General features: G+C 39.6%; 1 protein-coding gene across 8 annotated transcripts in view; it reads right to left on the bottom strand.

Annotated features, from left to right (window-relative positions):
* Window positions 1–18,610, bottom strand: part of CDC14A (cell division cycle 14A) — a 178,345-nt gene that overhangs the window by 71,335 nt on the left and 88,400 nt on the right. For all 8 annotated transcript variants that reach the window (XM_061411054.1, XM_061411049.1, XM_061411050.1 and 5 more), the window contains 2 exons: window positions 11,791–11,857; window positions 8,605–8,667 (listed from right to left, as the gene is read on the bottom strand). In XM_061411054.1, the coding sequence (XP_061267038.1) occupies window positions 8,605–8,667; window positions 11,791–11,857 (130 nt within the window). The remainder of the gene's footprint in view (window positions 1–8,604; window positions 8,668–11,790; window positions 11,858–18,610) is intronic.

Raw genomic sequence — 18,610 nt, forward strand, 5'->3', positions numbered from 1 at the left:
AAGTACTGGAGTTTCAGCTTTAGCATCATTCCCTCCAAAGAAATCCCAGGGCTGAGCTCCTTCAGAATGGACTGGTTGGATCTCCTTGCAGTCCAAGGGACTCTCAAGAGTCTTCTCCAAGTAGCTGATCCCAAAAAGATATTTAAAGCAGCTCCTCAAAGTTGCATAGGCCAAATTCTAGATGCAGTCATAAATGTAAGGCACACTGATGAGGCAACTCCAAATGCTGCCATGGAAGCTCCATTTCTTTGCATTTCTCTCTCTCTCCCCTCCCCACAACTAGAAATAGGGTGCTGCTCTGTAAGCCATCTGTGTATGCCCAACAAAGGGACATCAACAATATAGCAAGCCTTCTCGTAAGTAGTGGAAAGTCCCATCTTGTTTAGGGGACAATCAAAATAAGAAACTAAAGATGTAACTTCAAATTCTCTTTGATGAATAACAACTGCTTAAGATGGCATCATTAGTGAGTGGTGGTATTTAAACAAGGTCTTACCCTGTAAGGATAGTTCCCCACAAAGGAACAGAAGTTGACCAAAGGCAGATTCTGTATGTGGGTGTTATTTCAGGGTCTTACATACAGAATATTTTCCTATACTTTGAATATTTACTAAGCTTTACTGCTAGAGAGGATACACATCCTCACGTACCTGAAAGAAAGTGAAAATGAAGTCGCTCAGTTGTGTCTGACTCTTTGCAACCCCATGGGCTGTAGCCCACCAGGCTCCTCCGTCCATGGGATTCTCCAGGCAAGAGTACTGGAGTGGGTTACCATTTCCTTCTCCAGGGGATCTTCCCGACCCAGGGATTGAACCCAGGTCTCCTGCGTTGCAGGCAGACACTTTAACCTTTGAGCCACCAGGGAAGCCCCTCACATACCTACAGATACATAATTTGAATACTCATTCATCTTCACTGTTTTTCCCTAGAGTTAAAGGTCTATTTTAATTTTTCAAATAAACTTATTGATGGTTAGATTTCAAAGGAGTGACTGTTCTTAGTTCTCAAGTTCTTGGAGAATACCTTAAGAAACCTGTTGGAAAAGGGGACACTGATTCTTAGCAGAAGTTTTTGGGGCCTCATGTTGCAGTTACTTTTTCGATCCTCCCAGCATAGCTCCAAGAATATATCTATTTGATCAGTGCAAATATGATCAAAAATATAGTTCCACAACAGCTTGGCAAAGGACCTAAAGAGACCATATTTTAGAAAATACTTTTGTTTATCAATAATTTATACAATGGACTATTTGTAAGTCATATAAAAATAATGTAACAGCCTGAGATATCTTAGTCCAAACCTTCTAAATAGAATAGAGCCTTGAAATTAATTCTTACGTGAAGAATTAAAACACTTGAAGCTGCCAGATGTAACCTGTTCCGTTATCCTAGGTTTCATGTCATTTATGATGGTTCATTGGCAAGCCTGTCCTTGAAGAATCTGCACTTTAGCTATGTCTGGCTACCAAGCACTTGAAATGTAGCTGGTCCAAACTGAGATGTGCCTCAGTATAAACTACACACTGGGTTTCAAAGGCTCAATTCAAAATTAGAAATATAAAATACTTCATTAATAATTGTTACATTGATTATATGCCAAAATATTATTTCTGGTACAGTGCATTAAAGAAAACACATTATTGCAATTAATTTCATCGTATCTTTTTACTTTTTAAAATGCAGCTACTAGCTTTTTGAATATATATATTATATACACAAATATGATTCTCATATTTCTATTGGACAGCACTGCTCTAGACCCTTTTGCAGAATGAGCAGAGTAGTTCCTATGCTCTGCTGACCTTGTCATGAACATTAAAAGAAGCATTCTTATCACAAGACTCTTTTAGGATTTCCCTGGTGGTACAGTGGATAGGTATTCACCTCCAATGCAGGGAACATGGGTTTGATCCCTGGTCCAGGAAGATTCCACATGCTGAGGGGCTACTCAGCCCATGTGCCACAACTACTGGGCCTGACTGAGTGCTGCAAACTGAAGCCCACGCCCGTGCTCCACAAGAGAAGCCAGCACAAGGAGAGGTCCACATGCAGCAGCAAAGAGTAACCCCCACTCACCGCAACTAGAGAAGGCCCGCGCACAGCAACGAAGCCCGGCACGGCCAAAAATACATAAATAAATAACAGACTCCCTTTAAATCTCACATAGAACTGCTATATCATCAATTTAAGCTTTTTCTTGACTCAAATATTAAATGAGGTTTAGTCAAGAAGTGCCTTTGGAACCTTTAATTTGCACATTTCCTTATCATCTAAGACTTACATTCTCATAATTTGCTATCAATAATAACACTTTTACTTTGAAAACTATAGACTTCGTTGGAATACTGACTTTGTTAGAGCTAATGAAGTATATGAACTTAGCTATTCCACGAGTTTACCAAATGTCCAGACTCACTAAAGTAGAGCAAACAGTGGAACAAGTTATAACAAAAAATGATTGGGCCCACAGATTGTCAGGAAGAGTTCCTTTATTTATCCACTTGTTTCTTAAGCAGCATTTATGAAATGCCCCCTACCTGCTGATCACACATCTACTTCTGATTTTTTATTTTATAGGCTTTATGATAGAATAGACAAATCATTCTCTAAAAGGAAGTTATTTGATGGAAAACTTTTCAAGTGTTCACCAACTGCCTCCTCTCCTCCCATTACCTGGCTGATGGTCGTTGTTATTCATTCAGGTTAAGATGTGATCACATTCTTATCAGATTTTTAGTTAGTTAGTTGCGTGCTTTTCAAAAATAAAGTTAAACTATGTTTAGGGTTTTCAATAGCTTTTTCAACTAACTCTCAACATCACCATCAAAGTTTTAAAAAAGAGAAAGGAGTAAGTAAATCATCAACTAGTTTTCTCTCTTTATTGTGGTAGGTCTTTGTCCTCCTCCCTCTCTAACCTCCACCCCAATCTCTCCTTTCATTGAAATGGCTCCAGTTGTTTTGCCATGTATTTTTCTCCAGGTTCATATACATGGGACAGAGATGCAGGTTTGGGGGAGACTTGAAACTTATCTAACGTGGAGGCCCATTTCAAAAAAAGAATACAAAATGATGAACACAAAAATGGATTCTATGCAAATGGGGACCTATACAATTTAAACTTCACTCGCTTCATAGGAAATTACTGATACCTTTGCTCATATAATACAGATAGACAGATATATGTACAAGGTGGAGGCGGGTCTTGTTATTGTTTGTTTAAAAAAATAGAAGGTTATAAGCACTCTTCCGTATCAACTTTTTCCAATCAATATATAATAGAAATCATTCACGAAAAGTGGCATAGCTCAAGTCAATTTCTTTAAATCACTACATAACATTCCATGGTGTATCTGTACTATAAGTCATTTATTCAACCTTCCCCCTTAAAATGCAATCGTTTTGTTCCCAGTTCTTTGTGGGATGGGGGTGGGTAGTAGGATTCTTTTTTTTTTTGACACTACTATTGGGTGCACCAAAAAGTTCATTCGGGTTTTTCTGTACCATCGTATGGAAAAACCCAAACAAACTTTTTGGCCAACCCAATAAAAATGCCACAATAACAAAGTTTTTACAATTTAAGAAGAAGAAATTCTTTGGAGATTTTTAATAAATTGTACTACATGTATTAGTTTAGGGAGAAGTGGCAGTTTTATGAGGTTAAATCTTTCTATCCAAGAACACAGGACACATTTTCCATTTTATCATGTACAGTCCACAAGGAATTTACAATCTAGTAAGGAAAATAAAGCTTTTATGCAAATAGCCATAATATAAGAAAAATGGAAAGCACAAATCTTGACACATGAAATAGAGGGGGAGAGAATATTGTAAAGGGTGAGAGCTGATCTGTGTAGGATTTTACACACATGAGAGGAAAATGTTAAAGGTGACGGGTATTTGGAGAAAACAAGCTCAGCCAGGGTGCAGAGACATTCAAGAAACAATAAATAAGCAGCCCAGAAGGGCTGGAACACAGAGTGCACAGACTGAAGAAACAGGAGACGGGCCAGCAAGGTGGGCTGGACTGCATCCAAAGCTAACAATGCCAGGACAGGGGAATTTATCCTCATTTCAGCCAGGTAATGGGAGCGGCAGCCAGTGTGGGGACAAGACAAGGCAAGAACTCTGTTTTAAGACCGTTCAGTGAAGTGTGTGAAAGACCAAGGGGTGAAGGGCCTGGGCTTCTTAAAGAGCAGTTATAATTGTCTACCAGAGAGGACACAACACCTGAGCCAGGGGAAGGAAATGAGAACACAGAGGAAGAGAGAGACGAAACACACCCCAGGGGCCCTAGCAACGGTAACTCAAATAGTCAACAGATTATGGAGGGGAAAAAGCGATGTTTTCAGTCTTGAGCCTGGGTGAACAGTAGAGCAGTGATGCCATTCACACAGATGAACAAAGCCAAAGCCCAAGTTTGGGTGAAAGATGATTAGTTTCTTCTCAGATGTGTCAAACGTAACATGTAAGCAGGATATCCGAACAGATACATCCTGACCTAGAGACCAGAATGTGAGGGCTACCCTTGTCCTCCTAGTGAAAGTGAAAGTAGCTCAGTCGTGTCTGTTTGTGAAGCCAAGGACTATACAGTCCGTGGAATTCTCTAGGCCAGAATACTGGAGTGGGTAGCCTTTGCTTTCTCCAGGGGATATTCCCAGCCCAGGGATCAAACCCAGGTTTCCCACATTGCAGGTGGATTCTTTACCAGCTGAGCCACCAGGGAAGCCCTGCTAAGAAGAGTGATAAATGTTATAACCCTGGAGAACCTTGACAGAACAGCTCATTTTCACGAATGGTCAACCTACTCAGAGTCTACTGGTGTCTCACATTTCAGGAAAAGTTGACTACTTCTAGGTAGGTGCCCAATATGCTACTGGAGATCAGTGGAGAAATAACTCCAGAAAGAATGAAGGGACAGAACCAAAGCAAAAACAACATCATCCAGTTGTGGATGTGACTGGTGATAGATGCAAGGTCCGATGCTGTAAAGAGCAGTACTGCATAGGAACCTGGAATGTTAGGTCCATGAATCAAGGCAAATTGGAAGTGGTCAAACAGGAGACAGCAAGAGTGAACATCGACATTCTAGGAATCAGCGAACTAAGATGGACTGGAATGGGTGAATTTAACTCAGATGACCATTATATCTACTACTGTGAGCAGGAATCCCTTAGAAGAAATGGAGTAGCCATCATGGTCAACAAAAGAATCCAAAATGCAGTACTTGGATGCAATCTCAAAAACAACAGAATGATCTCTGTTCATTTCCAAGGCAAACCATTCAATATCACACCAATCCAAGTCAATGCCCCAACCAGTAATGCTGAAGAAGCTGAAGCTGAATGGTTCTCTGAAGACCTATAAGACCTTTTAGAACTAACACCTAAAGAAGATGTCCTTTTCATTATAGGGGACTGGAATGCAAAAGTAGGAAGTCAAGAAACACCTGGAATAACAGGCAAATTTGGCCTTGGAGTACAGAATGAAGCAGGGCAAAGGCTAACAGAGTTCTGCCAAGAGAACACACTGGTCATAGCAAACACCCTCTTCCAACAACACAAGAGAAGACTCTACACATGAACATCACCAGATGGTCAACACTGAAAGCATACTGATTATATTCTCTGCAGCCAAAGATGGAGAAGCTCTATACAGTCAGCAAAAACAAGACTGGGAGCTGACTGTGGCTCAGATCATGAACACCTTATTGCCAAATTCAGACTTAATTTGAAGAAAGTGGGGAGAACCACTAGACCATACAGGTATACCCTAAATCAAATCCTTTATGATTATACAGTGGAAGTGAGAAATAGATTTAAGGGACTAGATCTGATAGACAGAGTGCCTGATGAACTATGGATGAAGGTTCATGACACTGTACAGGAGACAGGGATCAAGACCATCCCCAAGAAAAAGAAATGCAAAAAAGCAAAATGGCTGTCTGAGGAAGCCTTACAAATAGCTATGAAAAGAAGAGAAGCGAAAAGCAAAGGAAAAAAGGAAAGATATAAGCATCTGAATGCAGAGTTCCAAAGAATAGCAAGGAGAGATAAGAAAGCCTTCTTCAGCAATCAATGCAAAGAAATAGAGGAAAACAACAGAATGGGAAAGACTAGAGATCTCTTCAAGAAAATTAAAGATACCAACGGAACATTTCATGCATAGATGGGCTCCATAAAGGACAGAAATGGTAGGGACCTAACAGAAGCAGAAGATATTAAGAAGAGGTGGCAAGAATACACAGAAGAACTGTACAAAAAAGATCTTCATGACCCAGATAATCATGATGGTGTGATCACTCACCTAGAGCCAGACATCCTGGAATGCGAGGTCAAGTGGGCCTTAGGAAGCATCACTACAAACAAAGCTAGTGGAGGTGATGGAATTCCAGTTGAGCTATTTCAAATCCTAAAAGATGATACTGTGAAAGTGCTGCACTCAATATGTCAGCAAATTTGGAAAACTCAGCAGTGGCCACAGGATTGGAAAAGGTCAGTTTTCATTCCAATCCCAAAGAAAGGCACTGCCAAAGAATGCTCAAACTATTGCACAATTGCACTCATCTCACACGCTAGTAAAATAATGCTCAAAATTCTCCAAGCCAGGCTTCAGCAATACGTGAGCTGTGAACTTCCAGATGTTCAAGCTGGTTTTAGAAAAGGCAGAGGAACCAGAGATCAAATTGCCAACATCTGCTGGATCATGGAAAAAGGAAGAGAGTCCCAGAAAAACATCTATTTCTGCTTTATTGACTATGCCAAATCCTTTAACTGTGTGGATCACAATAAACTGGGGAAAATTCTGAAAGAGATGGGAATACCAGACCACCAGACCTGCCTCTTGAGAAATCTGTATGCAGGTCAGGAAGCAACAGTTAGAACTGGACATGGAACAACCGACTGGTTCCAAATAGGAAAAGGAGTACGTCAAGGCTGTATATTGTCACCCTGTTTATTTAACTTATATGCAGAGTACATCATGAGAAACGCTGGGCTGGATGAAGCACAAGCTTGATCAAGATTGCCAGGAGAAATATCAATAACCTCAGATATGCAGATGACACCACCCTTATGGCAGAAAGTGAAGAAGAACTAAAGAGCCTCTTCATGAAAGTCAAAGAGGAGAGTGAGAAAGTTGGCTTAAAGCTCAACATTCAGAAAACGAAGATCGTGGCATCCAGTCCCATCACTTCATGGTAAATAGATGGGAAACAGTGTAAACAGTGGCTGACTTTATTCTTTTGGGCTCCAAAATCACTGCAGATGGTGATTGCAGCCATGAAAGTTATGACCAACCTAGACAACCTATTAAAAAGTAGAGACATTACTTTGCCAACAAAGGTCTGTCTAGTCAAGGCTATGGTTTTTCCAGTGGTCATGTATGGATGTGAGAGTTGGACTCTAAAGAAAGCTGAATGCTGAAGAACTGATGCTTTTGAACTGTGGTGTTGGCGAAGACTCTTGAGAGTCCCTTGGACTGCAAGGAGATCCAACCAGTCCATCCTAAAGGAGATCAGTCCTGGATGTTCATTGGAAGGACTGATGTTGAAGCTGAAGCTCCAATACTTTGGCCACCCAATGCAAAGAGCTGACTCATTTGAAAAGACCCTCATGCTGCAAAAGATTCAAGGTGGGAGGAGAAGGGGACGACAGAGGATGAGATGGTTGGATGGCATCACTGATTCAATGGACATGAGTTTGGGTAAACTCCAGGAGTTGGTGATGGACAGGGCGGCCTGGAGTGCTACAGTTCATATGGTCACAAAGAGTCAGACACAACTGAGTAACTGAAGTGAACTGAACTGAAGACTCCTCTACTAACCTGGAAGTGCTCTTTCCTAACACCTCCTTATAGCACAATGTAACTTGGACAGCCTTTGCCTAAACTGCCTTGCTGAGCAGGCAAGATAACTATTCAAAAACTTTGTAATAGTGTGTGTGTCTGTGTTTAGTCACTCAGTCCTGTTAGACTCTTTGCAACTGCATGGACTGTAGCCTGCCAGTCTTCTCTGTCCGTGGTATTTTTCAGGCAAGAATACTAAAGTGGATTGCTATTTCTTCCTCCAGGGGATCTTCCCAACCCCTCTTTTGCATCTCACAAATTGCAAGCAGATTCTTTATGGCTGAGCCACTAGGGGAACCCTTTGTTATGATCCCATGGTAAAAAAAAAAATTCAACCAACTCTCAGAACTGAGTACATTCAGCCACCTTTCAAATCAAGATATACACAGTCAAAAATATTACAAGGCACAAATCTGGTTTTGTTTTAATCAAAACCCAGATTTTTAAATAAAAGTAACATGATTTTACTACCAAATTATACTTTTAAATTGTTTTTTCTTATAAACTAAAGGTTCAAAGTAACTGTCAATAAAGGTTTGATGAAAGAATATAGAGAGACATGGTATTTTCCTAAACTAAAATTTTGATAACTCCCAGTTCAAAGGCAATAATCAAAGCTGAAAGGATGAAGCTGACAACTATAGAAAACTGCAGAATGCTTTTATTTAGCAGTCAATCAATTTGTAATACCTGAGTGCTAGGAATAAAAGAACAATTTAATCAATGTGAAATTATAGCTTCCAAAAAATTAAAATGTACAAACCTCATAATGTTCATATTCATCCACATCAAATGTCTCAAAGTCAAAAAATCCATGTTGTAATCCCTAAAAGCAGAATTTGAATTAGTTTTTCATGTGAAATTGATAACGACTTCTAGGCATTTCTGGAATTCCTGCTCACAAATGATTCTGCCTGACCTGAAGGAGAAAATTTGAAACTTTCAATTCGTAATACATATCTAGAAACCATCTTAACATACATAATTTTGCTTTGGGGCTGTCTTTGGGACTAAACACTTAGAAAAATATGAAAATATGTCCCACACAATATGCTTCTTGAGTTCTAATATACATTAGTTTTTAATTAAAATTATTCATATATATAAAATGGATCATACTATAAATGTATAGTTAAAACCTATTGGGAACTGTGCAATTAATTCATACCTAACTATAACAGAATATATAATTGTGATTAAATTTTCAGCTGGAAGAAAAATCAGTTATTCTCAGGTTTTTTTCCTTTTTATCATTAATGAGATATTTGGTAAAAAGGGAGTTTTTACTTAATAGGCCCTTATTTGTTCCTAAAGTCTACAATGAGAGAATTTGTTTTACAGTGTTAGTTTTTGAAAGAGTAAAAATGTACTTGACTATTCTTACAATTTAGAAGGAAGAATTGATCTTTTAACAACAAAGAAAATTTTCATACTTCTTTTTATAACCAATGATTTAGAATTTAAAAGTATCTGGCTTATTCAGACATAATATTTTGAAGAGGTGTCTTTTGTTTTATAAGTCATGAAGCTATACAAATTACCTTAGAATACAAAATCAGTTACTTTTAAAAGTTACATGATCAAGTCATTAAAAATACAAGAATCTCTTAAGCCAAGTTTAGTACATCTATCTTTGAAAATACCTTAGAGACCGGTGTTTTCCAAAATGTAGAACACCTGCACTTCAGGTAATTTATATTTAAAATACAGACCCCTGGGCCCCATCGCAGAACTATGAAATCAGGTTTTTTGAGGGTGGGATCATCGTTTTTTAAATGCCTTCCTAAGTGACTCTGACAACACTGGTTCAGACAACCTCTACAGGACAAGCAGAACAACCTATCTCAATTATTTCACCTTTAAACAAAGCAACTTACTTCATCTTCATGTACCATTCCAGACAAAACAGTGAGAATACATGCCCTGAACTACCACTTTGCTTCCTCTTTTTTTAAAGAGTGTTTGTGTTTGTGTATGCCTCTATGTGTAGTTCACACATATACAACCTGTGCTTATAATGATGCCAATACATCAAAATCAGAAAGATATGCTTTCTAAAAAGGCAAAAATGTGGACATACTCTACCTTCATAGGAGATACAGTACTCACTGCCACAAAAATAGTCTGAGAGTGTGTGTGTGTGTGGGCGTGTGCACACGCTCGATCATGCCCAACTCTTTTCGATCCCCTGGACTGTAGCCCACCTTACCCCAGAGGATCTTCCTGACCCAGGATCAAACCTGTGTTTCTTGAGTCTCCTGCATTGGCAGGCAGATTCTTTACAACTGCGCCATCTGGGAAGCCCCATATGAGAGCGTTCAGAGAGGCAATGTGTCCCAGTTACTTAGAGACATGTTGAACAATCAATCAGATCCTCTAAATCTCATTTACATTTGGGTAAAATAAACCCCAGCATTTAATGAAACAAGAAATTTACAGAAGACCTTATTAATGAACAAAGTCATGTCCTCCTTTTACATGAGCAAGGATGTCATAAATGTCTGTATCAAGTTATCAGTTACCATAACAACAGGAGGGATACTCCAGTGTGAACTCTTCTTCAATTTCATATGTATTATAAAAGAAACAGCTTGTACCAGATGGCAGGATAAGCAATAATAATAATAGTGACCATAAATAAATTACCCTTTTCCATTGAGTCATATTTTTTAAATGCTACAATTCTGGATTGTATACTGGGTGAAATATACATAAGGGTTCTTGTGTTATTGGAAGTGTGGTTTGGTGATGTTATTCGCAGGAGATAGGCTAGGTTATCTTGATAGTTTTTAAGTGAAACGAAAAATGTTTGAAAACCATTTTAAAGTTTTACAGAGTTTAAGTTCATTTTAAAATGAAATAACAAAGTCAAAAACAAACATACGGAAAACAAGTAGCATATTTTACCATAGCAATTTTCTCAACTTAAAATAAGGCAAAAGCAATGTTATACTGCATCAGAGAAAAGAATCTAGAACAAAGCTCACTACTGATACTATATTTACACGATGACCCTTGCCAATGGGTTATGAAATACATACATTCCTGGCTGGTAAAAGTCATGGCTGTATGTTCGAGATGGAATGATGTACTCTGAAGCTTCTTTAGAATTCACAGCATAACATGCATGACTCAGACTGTAAATCAATGTTGCTAAAACATATTCCAAAGTTCTCAACAATCTTTTGGATTAACTTCTCCACAACGTATATAAATAACTCCATAACTATGGCTGTAAACTTTAGATGCGTCAGATCACACAGACAGCAGGGCACCGCTCCCAGAGTTCATGGTCCAGTTGCTATTGGATGAGGTCTGAGCATCTGCATCTCTGCACAAGTTCCCACACTGGGACAACCATGGGTTTATGACATACCCAGATAAGATACTAGAAGGAACTCCAGACTGATATGGAAATCTGAGTTAGAAGAAGCCCTAATAACTCCCTGTGGCCCTGAGAGTGACTTAACCTCTCTGGGGTTGTTTCCTCTTCTGTAAAAGTGAGATAATAATATCTAACCTGCTGACTACTTCCTGGGTATGTAATACTATCCAATGAGAAAAGCAAGGTGGGAATGTTCTCCACACTGACAGAGGAGAGTTGTGGCTTAGATGACTTCCTGCCTCTCTCACACCAAGATCTAGCTTGATAAGGAAGCTGAGCAGGTGACAGAGCAAGGTCACGGCAATGGCAGCAGGTAGAAATGCTAACACAAATAGTTTAAATGAGAAAGGGAGACCCCTTCCGCGTCTATAAGAAGAGTTATCCCCCAGAACACCTCCCCTGTTGGCCCTGTGGTCTGTATTTTGCAGATCAACCATCGTTCAAGTAGAAAGCCACCTTCTTACTATCCCCTCTCCCTTCTCTCCAACAACAAAGATAGCAACTCCACTCCTTTTTCATATCGTTAAATTACGATGGCAGCTACAGCAAGGAAATTGTTATTACCTTTCTGATTCCCTGCAAACAGTCAAGGATGGTGAGATTGTAAGTGCAATTTCCAAAGGAAGCATCCCTATGAAGACAAAAGAAAAGTAACATTAAAGACATGCATTTTGAATACTCAAAATAATATGTCAGTTGGATACATGCTTGTTTGGTTTCACAGCTGTCAACATGGTAAACTTATATAACACATCAGATCCTACTAGTTAACTACTCCTACAGCTTAACTCAAGCGCTTCTGAAATTGCTTGAATCCAACAAGCTGAGTTAAGAGAGAGCAGATTTAGGAACCAGAGCTCTGTGATCAGACTGCCTTCAAATTCCAACTCTGCCACATATTGGCTGGGAGCTCAAGCCAATTTTACCTCTATCTGTTTTGCTTTCCTGATTTGTGAAATGAAGTTACTAATTTAATATTCACAGAACTGTTGTTGGATTTCATTAAAAAAAATAATGTCCTTCCTATAGTGCCTAGCACAAAGGAACCACTCAATAAGTATTATGACTATTATCAACAATGAGTGTTTCATTAAGTAAAACATGCATCATCATGAGAGGTAATCAGAAAGAGAAATAACCATCTGGCAGGAATACGGCAAAGTGGTGAAAGTGAAAGTCATTCAGTTGTGTCTGACTCTCTGCAACCCTATGGACTGTAGCCCACCAGGCTCCTCTGTCCATGGGGATTCTCCAGGCAAGAATACTGGACTGGGTAGCCATTCCCTTCTCCAGGAGATCTTCCCAACTCAGGAATCAAACCTGAGTCTCCTGCATTACAAGCAGATTCTTTACCATCTGAGCCATCAGGAAAGCCCATATGGCAAATACAAACATAAAAGTTTAAGGGGGACAATGTATTCAGGTCAATAAAACCTGGCAGTTACTTTCACAGATTAAATGCCACCACTTCCATTCTGCTCCCCTACCCCCACCTTCATCCCCACAAAAAATGCTAAGGAAAATGCCATCCTGCTTCCAAACAATCTCCTCTCGGGTTCTAGGAAAAGTGGAGACCTACTGCATCGAAAACTGAGTGCTTCATCCTTTATTTAAGTTTTTAGAGCAACTTAGCAGGCCTTCTTTAGGCAACATAAAACTCTAGTATCAAGTTCAGGTCAGTTAGCAGAACTGGCATTGGAGCTTTAACACTAACAATGTTCCAAGGTGTCCAAGGCAAGAAACTTGACCTCAAGGCTCTCAGTAGCTTGGCCCAGCCTCCACTGCTGACCTGAATGAACAGAGCTGTCAGGCACCTGCCAATCACAAAGTCAAATGTACCACACAAAGTGGGGGGCCCAGCGGGGAACACCACAGAAGACACTTCATGGGGAGAAAATGACTCTTTAAGGTTTTAACACATAATTAACATAGAACTAAGTCTTGTATCACAACCAGTCAAGGAAACTTGAACCGATGGCTGCTAAGCCGCGAACTGAAATGCAACATCAACATCACTGAGTTTCAGCATCCTGATAACCTAATTTAAAAACAGTAGGTTATCTTAAGCAAGGCAGCCTAACAGAAATGTTAAAGTCCTGAAACTTCAAAGTTAACCTATGTTAAGGAAGGGTTATTCTAGGTATTTCAAGCTGATTTAAAGAGTTCTTTTTCAATGCTATCTGAACACATAGGGAAAAAAAAAAAGAGCCCCCTTTTCAAATATCTTGTAAAGACATAAATCATATATTAAGAAGCAAATTTTAATGGATTAAGCTAGTGAAAGTAGTAGCTATGGATCTAAGAAAAAATACTAATTTATATAAATAACAACACATTCCTTTGTAGGAATGTGTCTTTTTAGGACAAGGTTCAGAACCTTTTGTTTGTCATGGACCCCTACAGCATTCTCATGAAGCCTGTGGATCCCTCTTTTCAGAATGTTTTCAAATGAATAAAATACATAGAACTGATAAAAGACAAATGTAATTAAATGTAAAGTTATCAAAACATAACAAAAACAAATATATAATACAATACTTAATTATGTACAATACCATTCTTAACATATTAGTAGTAGGTCTGATTATAGTTTTAAAGGAGTGAACATAAATATCTTAAGATATACACAACAGCTGTAATGGGATATTAAAATGTCTATAGTTTCTATTGTGAAAAAGTCACTTGAATTGCTAATACTACTATAGTTTATTATTTACAACATTTATATTGAGTTACCAAAAAGTTTGTTCAGGTTTTACTGCTGTTACATCTTTTGGAAAAATTATCTTACAGAAAAATCCAAACAAACTTTTCAGCCAACCCAGTTGTTGAATTTAGTCTTATAAATTGGGACTTCCCAGGTGGTTCAGTGGTAAAGAATCCACCTGCCAATGCAGGAGACACCGGCATTCAATCCCTGGGACAGGAAGATCCCCTGGAGGAGGAAATGGCAATCCATTCGAATATTCTCGCCCAGAAAATCCCACAAACAAAAGAGCCTGGCAGGTGGTTCATGGGGTCACAAAGAGCTGGACACGATTGAGCAACTGAACACACGCACATTATCTTATAAGGTTAGTGAAAATAAAGAATTTTTGTCATCTAAATTCACTGATCCTCTGAATTCTCTCCACAAACACTAGATCAAAAACTACTGCTTTGGTAAAGAAAAGAAAAGCTCAGCATTTAAAAAAGATAGAAGAAATTATAAGAATTGAAGGTGCCCCTTACTTCTTCAAGTATACCTTCCCACCTAGACTCAGCTAAACAAATGCACAAATATAGGTTATCAGACAAGCTCCAAATCCAGTCTTTCTTACTGTCTGCAAAGCATGGTGAGATTATGATGATATCTCTTGTCCTAGCACAGCCAGTCTCTACCAACAACTGAAAAGACAACTCTAGTGATGTGGTGATCAAACATGTAGACTTGAGAGTGAAGGGAGAGTTAATAGGCCATCTGACGAAATTAGGATAGAAGGCAGTCACAGCAAGCTAGAAAGACAGGCAGACATTTAATATAATAAGGATGCAATAAAATTAAGTCACATCCTCAGGACTGGGGGAAGTTGATGACATACCTTTTTTACCAAAACTTACTATGCTGGGTAATTTAGACACATTAACACATTTAATCCTCATGAAGGCAGAAAGCTGCCCTCGTAACTAGGCAAGAGAAAAATGGCTTATTAATGGCACCTGGCACATACGCAGTCAAAGGAGAGCAACCATAAAAGTGAAGGGACACAGAGACATGTTACACATTCTCTGTGGGAAAAAGAGAGAGAAAATGATAAAGGTGACAATAAATACACGTATCTACCAAAACCCCACCAGAAGGAGAATTCTAAAGGGCTTTTTAACATGGAATCCAACAAGGTCAGGGAGATGAGAGCAGACAACATCAAGAAAATTCTGAAAGCTGGAAATCAGATAAATGCGTGACAGTAATTTAGAAGACTAAGAAAACTGAATACTAAGGTAACAGTGGAAAAATCAGCATCGACCCAATCAATACCAGATAATTCACAAAAGGTTCAGGAAGTGACGGCACTGGGTTCTTCAGGCAGTGAGGATGAAGGGCTAAAATAAGTTGGAAAGTACCCTTAAGAAGCTGAAAGATTTTACTTGATAAAAGAAATATTTTTTATTTAAATATACTTATTTTTAATCAGAGAATAATTGCTTTACAATATTGCGTTGGTTTCTGCTATACACTAACATGAATCAGCCATACGTATACATATGTCCCCACCTTCTGGAACCTCTCTCCCACCTCCCACCTCATCCCCTCTAGTTGTCACAGAGCACCTGATTTGAGCTCCCTGCATCATACATCAAATTTCCCCAGGTTATCTAATTTTATATATGGTAATAAATATGTTTCAATGCTACTCTCTCAATAGGTCCCAATGTCTCCTCCCCCATTGTGTCTACAAGTCATATTATCTCCCATTTTATAAATAAATCTTTCCTGTTGAGTTTTCTCAACCACCCGATGTAGTCACCAGCATCTAAAAATAAAATGGTTGGTCCTAGAAGGCAGCAAGATACCTGACCCACACAACGTTCAAGTTTGAATTGGAAGATGACTTGCAAGGAATATTTTCCACCTACATTGTTGTGTGAAATGGAGGTGAAGTTTAGGAATACATCAGGCTTTAGTAAACTCAAAAGTTCTTCCCACTCTGAAACTGCATAATTATTCAACACAATGGATGATTTCTTTCCTTTCTATATCTCTCTCTTGGACCCCTCCCAATAGAATTTTAACATTTTTCAGGTTCCTACCATTTTTAAAATAAAAAATTTTCTTGACTTCAACCACTACCCTCTCTTTGGCTTCCTCTTTAAAGTAAGACTTCTCTGAAAAATTACTCATCTCACTGCTACCACTTTCTCTTCTCTCACATCTTAACCAACTCTGTTTCTACCCTCATCCATGCCAAGAACATGTCTCACTAAGGTCACCAGTGACCTCCTTACTGCTAAACCCAGGTGAAATTCTTGTAATGAAATAAAACTAATCATTTTAGCCTTTCTAAAGTACACAACTTAGTGATTTTCAGTGTTTTCGTAATGTGATTTTTAGTATAGTCACAAATCACAGTTTCAGTACAGTCACAATTCAATAAGGAAGGCTGAGCGCTGAACAATTGATTCTTTTGAACTGTGGTGTTGGAGTAGACTCTTGAGAGTCCCTGCACTGCAACGAGATCAAACCAGTCAATCCTAAAGGAAATCAACCCTGAATATTCATTGGAAGGACTGATGCTAAAGCTGAAGCTCCAACACTTTGGCCACCTGATGGGAAGAACTGACTCATTAGAAAAGACCCTGATGCTGGGAAAGATAGAAGGCAGAAGGAGAAGGGAACAACAGAGTATGAGATTGTTGATGGATATAAGTTTGAGCAAACTCCAGGAGATGGTGAAGAACAGGGAAGCCTGGCATGCTGCAGTCCATGGGATTGCAAAGAGTCGGACACAACTGAGTGGCTGAACAACAATTCACACCACTAATTTCAAACCATTTCTGTCACCCCAGAAAGAAACTACACCCATTTGTAATAACTCTTCATTCCTTCTCCCTCCCCTTTCCATCCCTGACAATCACTAATCTACTTCTGTCTCTCTGGATTTGCTTATTCTAAATCCAGGGAACATTCTGCAAGCATCATTTTATTTACCATTAAAATGTCAGGAACAGGTAATTCCCTCTGAATATTCTCTTCATTGTTTCTGGATTCTATCCCTCTCAACACTACTCCATCCCAATGTCCTGTGCAAAGTCACCCTTCACTTTCCATCTCCTCAAGGTTCAACTCCAGACTCAGATTCTTCATATTTCATACTTTCTCCCAAGCCTGGGCACTCTCAACTTTAATGTCATCAGCATCAGCACTGCCAGTATGGTTTCTTAGAACACAGAATGCTGGACCCCATCCGAGATTCAGCAGGTCTGGGGAAGGGGTTGAGACTGTGCACTTCTAACAAGTTTCCAGGCGCTATCAGTGCTTCTGGTAGGAGGGACCACATTTTGAGGATCACTGCCCTATACAAACTCATTGACATAAGTTACCATCTACCTGCCAATAAGCTTTAAGAGCTTCTCTCTAGCACTGATTCCTTAAAACTCCAAAATGGTACAGCCAACCACATACATGACGTTTCCATTTGGGCGTCTTAAGGTATCTTATGGGCTTTTCTGGTGGCTCAGAATCTGAGCTCACAATCTCAGATTCTGGTAAAGAATCTACCTACAATGCAGGAGACCCGAGTCCCATCCCTGGGTTGGGAAGATCCCCTGGAGAAGGAAATGGCAACCCACTCCAGTACTCTTGCCTGGAGAATTCCACGGATGGAGGAGTCTGGTGGGCTACAGTCCATGGGGTCTCACTGTGTAAGAAGAATCTCTTGAATATGCCCCCACCCCAAAATAGTAACAACAATACCCTGGCCCTCCAACCCTAATTCAGTAAAAGATACAGCTTCCATAATCACTCAAGCTAGCACCCAGAAGTCCTTCCATCTGTCTCATTTCCATATTCTACTGTGCTCTGCCTTATTGCTTTTCCCTCCTAAGCATCTCTTGAATGCACTTACTTCTCCTCAGTTCTGCTAACTCTCAGGCAGTACCTCTCATGCAGACAAGAGCCTCCCCATGTCCACTCCTTGCCTTTCTATTGAGTATTCTTCACGGCAGCCAGAGTGATAGCTTGAAAAGGCAAGTCTGCTCCTGTTACTCTTCTGCTGTCACCCTTCACTGATTCCCACTGCTCTCTGAAGGGAAGGTTCAAATCCTAAAATAGATGCAAGGCCTGTGATACCCGGCCCTGCCTGCCCCTCCGGTCTCTCCCTCATTTCACTCTCCCTTCTCGCTCTCTGAGCCCATCACAATGCCCTTCCCTGAGCTCCTTGGAGAGGCACTCAGCTCCCACCACAGAACCTTTGCTTCTCAGGTCACATGTTCTCCAATCGCCTGTGCCTAGGTTACCCTACTCACCCTTCAGCTCCCAGTTCATAGATCACTTGTCTCAGGAGGAAAAACCTCCAGCCCCACTCTCTGGCTAGATCAGGTCCCCAACATTTTTTCCCCCACTGGACTTAACTACAGTTTGACATTATATCCTGATGTGTTCATTTGATTCTCTGCCTCTCAATATATAAGAGTCACGTAGAAGACAGCCATCTATATGTTTATTACTCCCTAATTGTCTCCTTAGTACCTATTACAGTGCCTGGTATGAAACAAACAATAAATGTTTGTCAGTAAGTGTTTAAATTAAAGAAGCTTGGGAGATCATCCCAAGAAAATGTTGTATAATATCCTACAGCCACTTTTGCTATCTCAAGGGCCTAACACTTCAATTCTCATTAACAAG

The sequence above is a fragment of the Bos javanicus genome, chromosome 3, assembly GCF_032452875.1.
Source record: "Bos javanicus breed banteng chromosome 3, ARS-OSU_banteng_1.0, whole genome shotgun sequence".
NCBI lineage: Eukaryota > Metazoa > Chordata > Mammalia > Artiodactyla > Bovidae > Bos > Bos javanicus.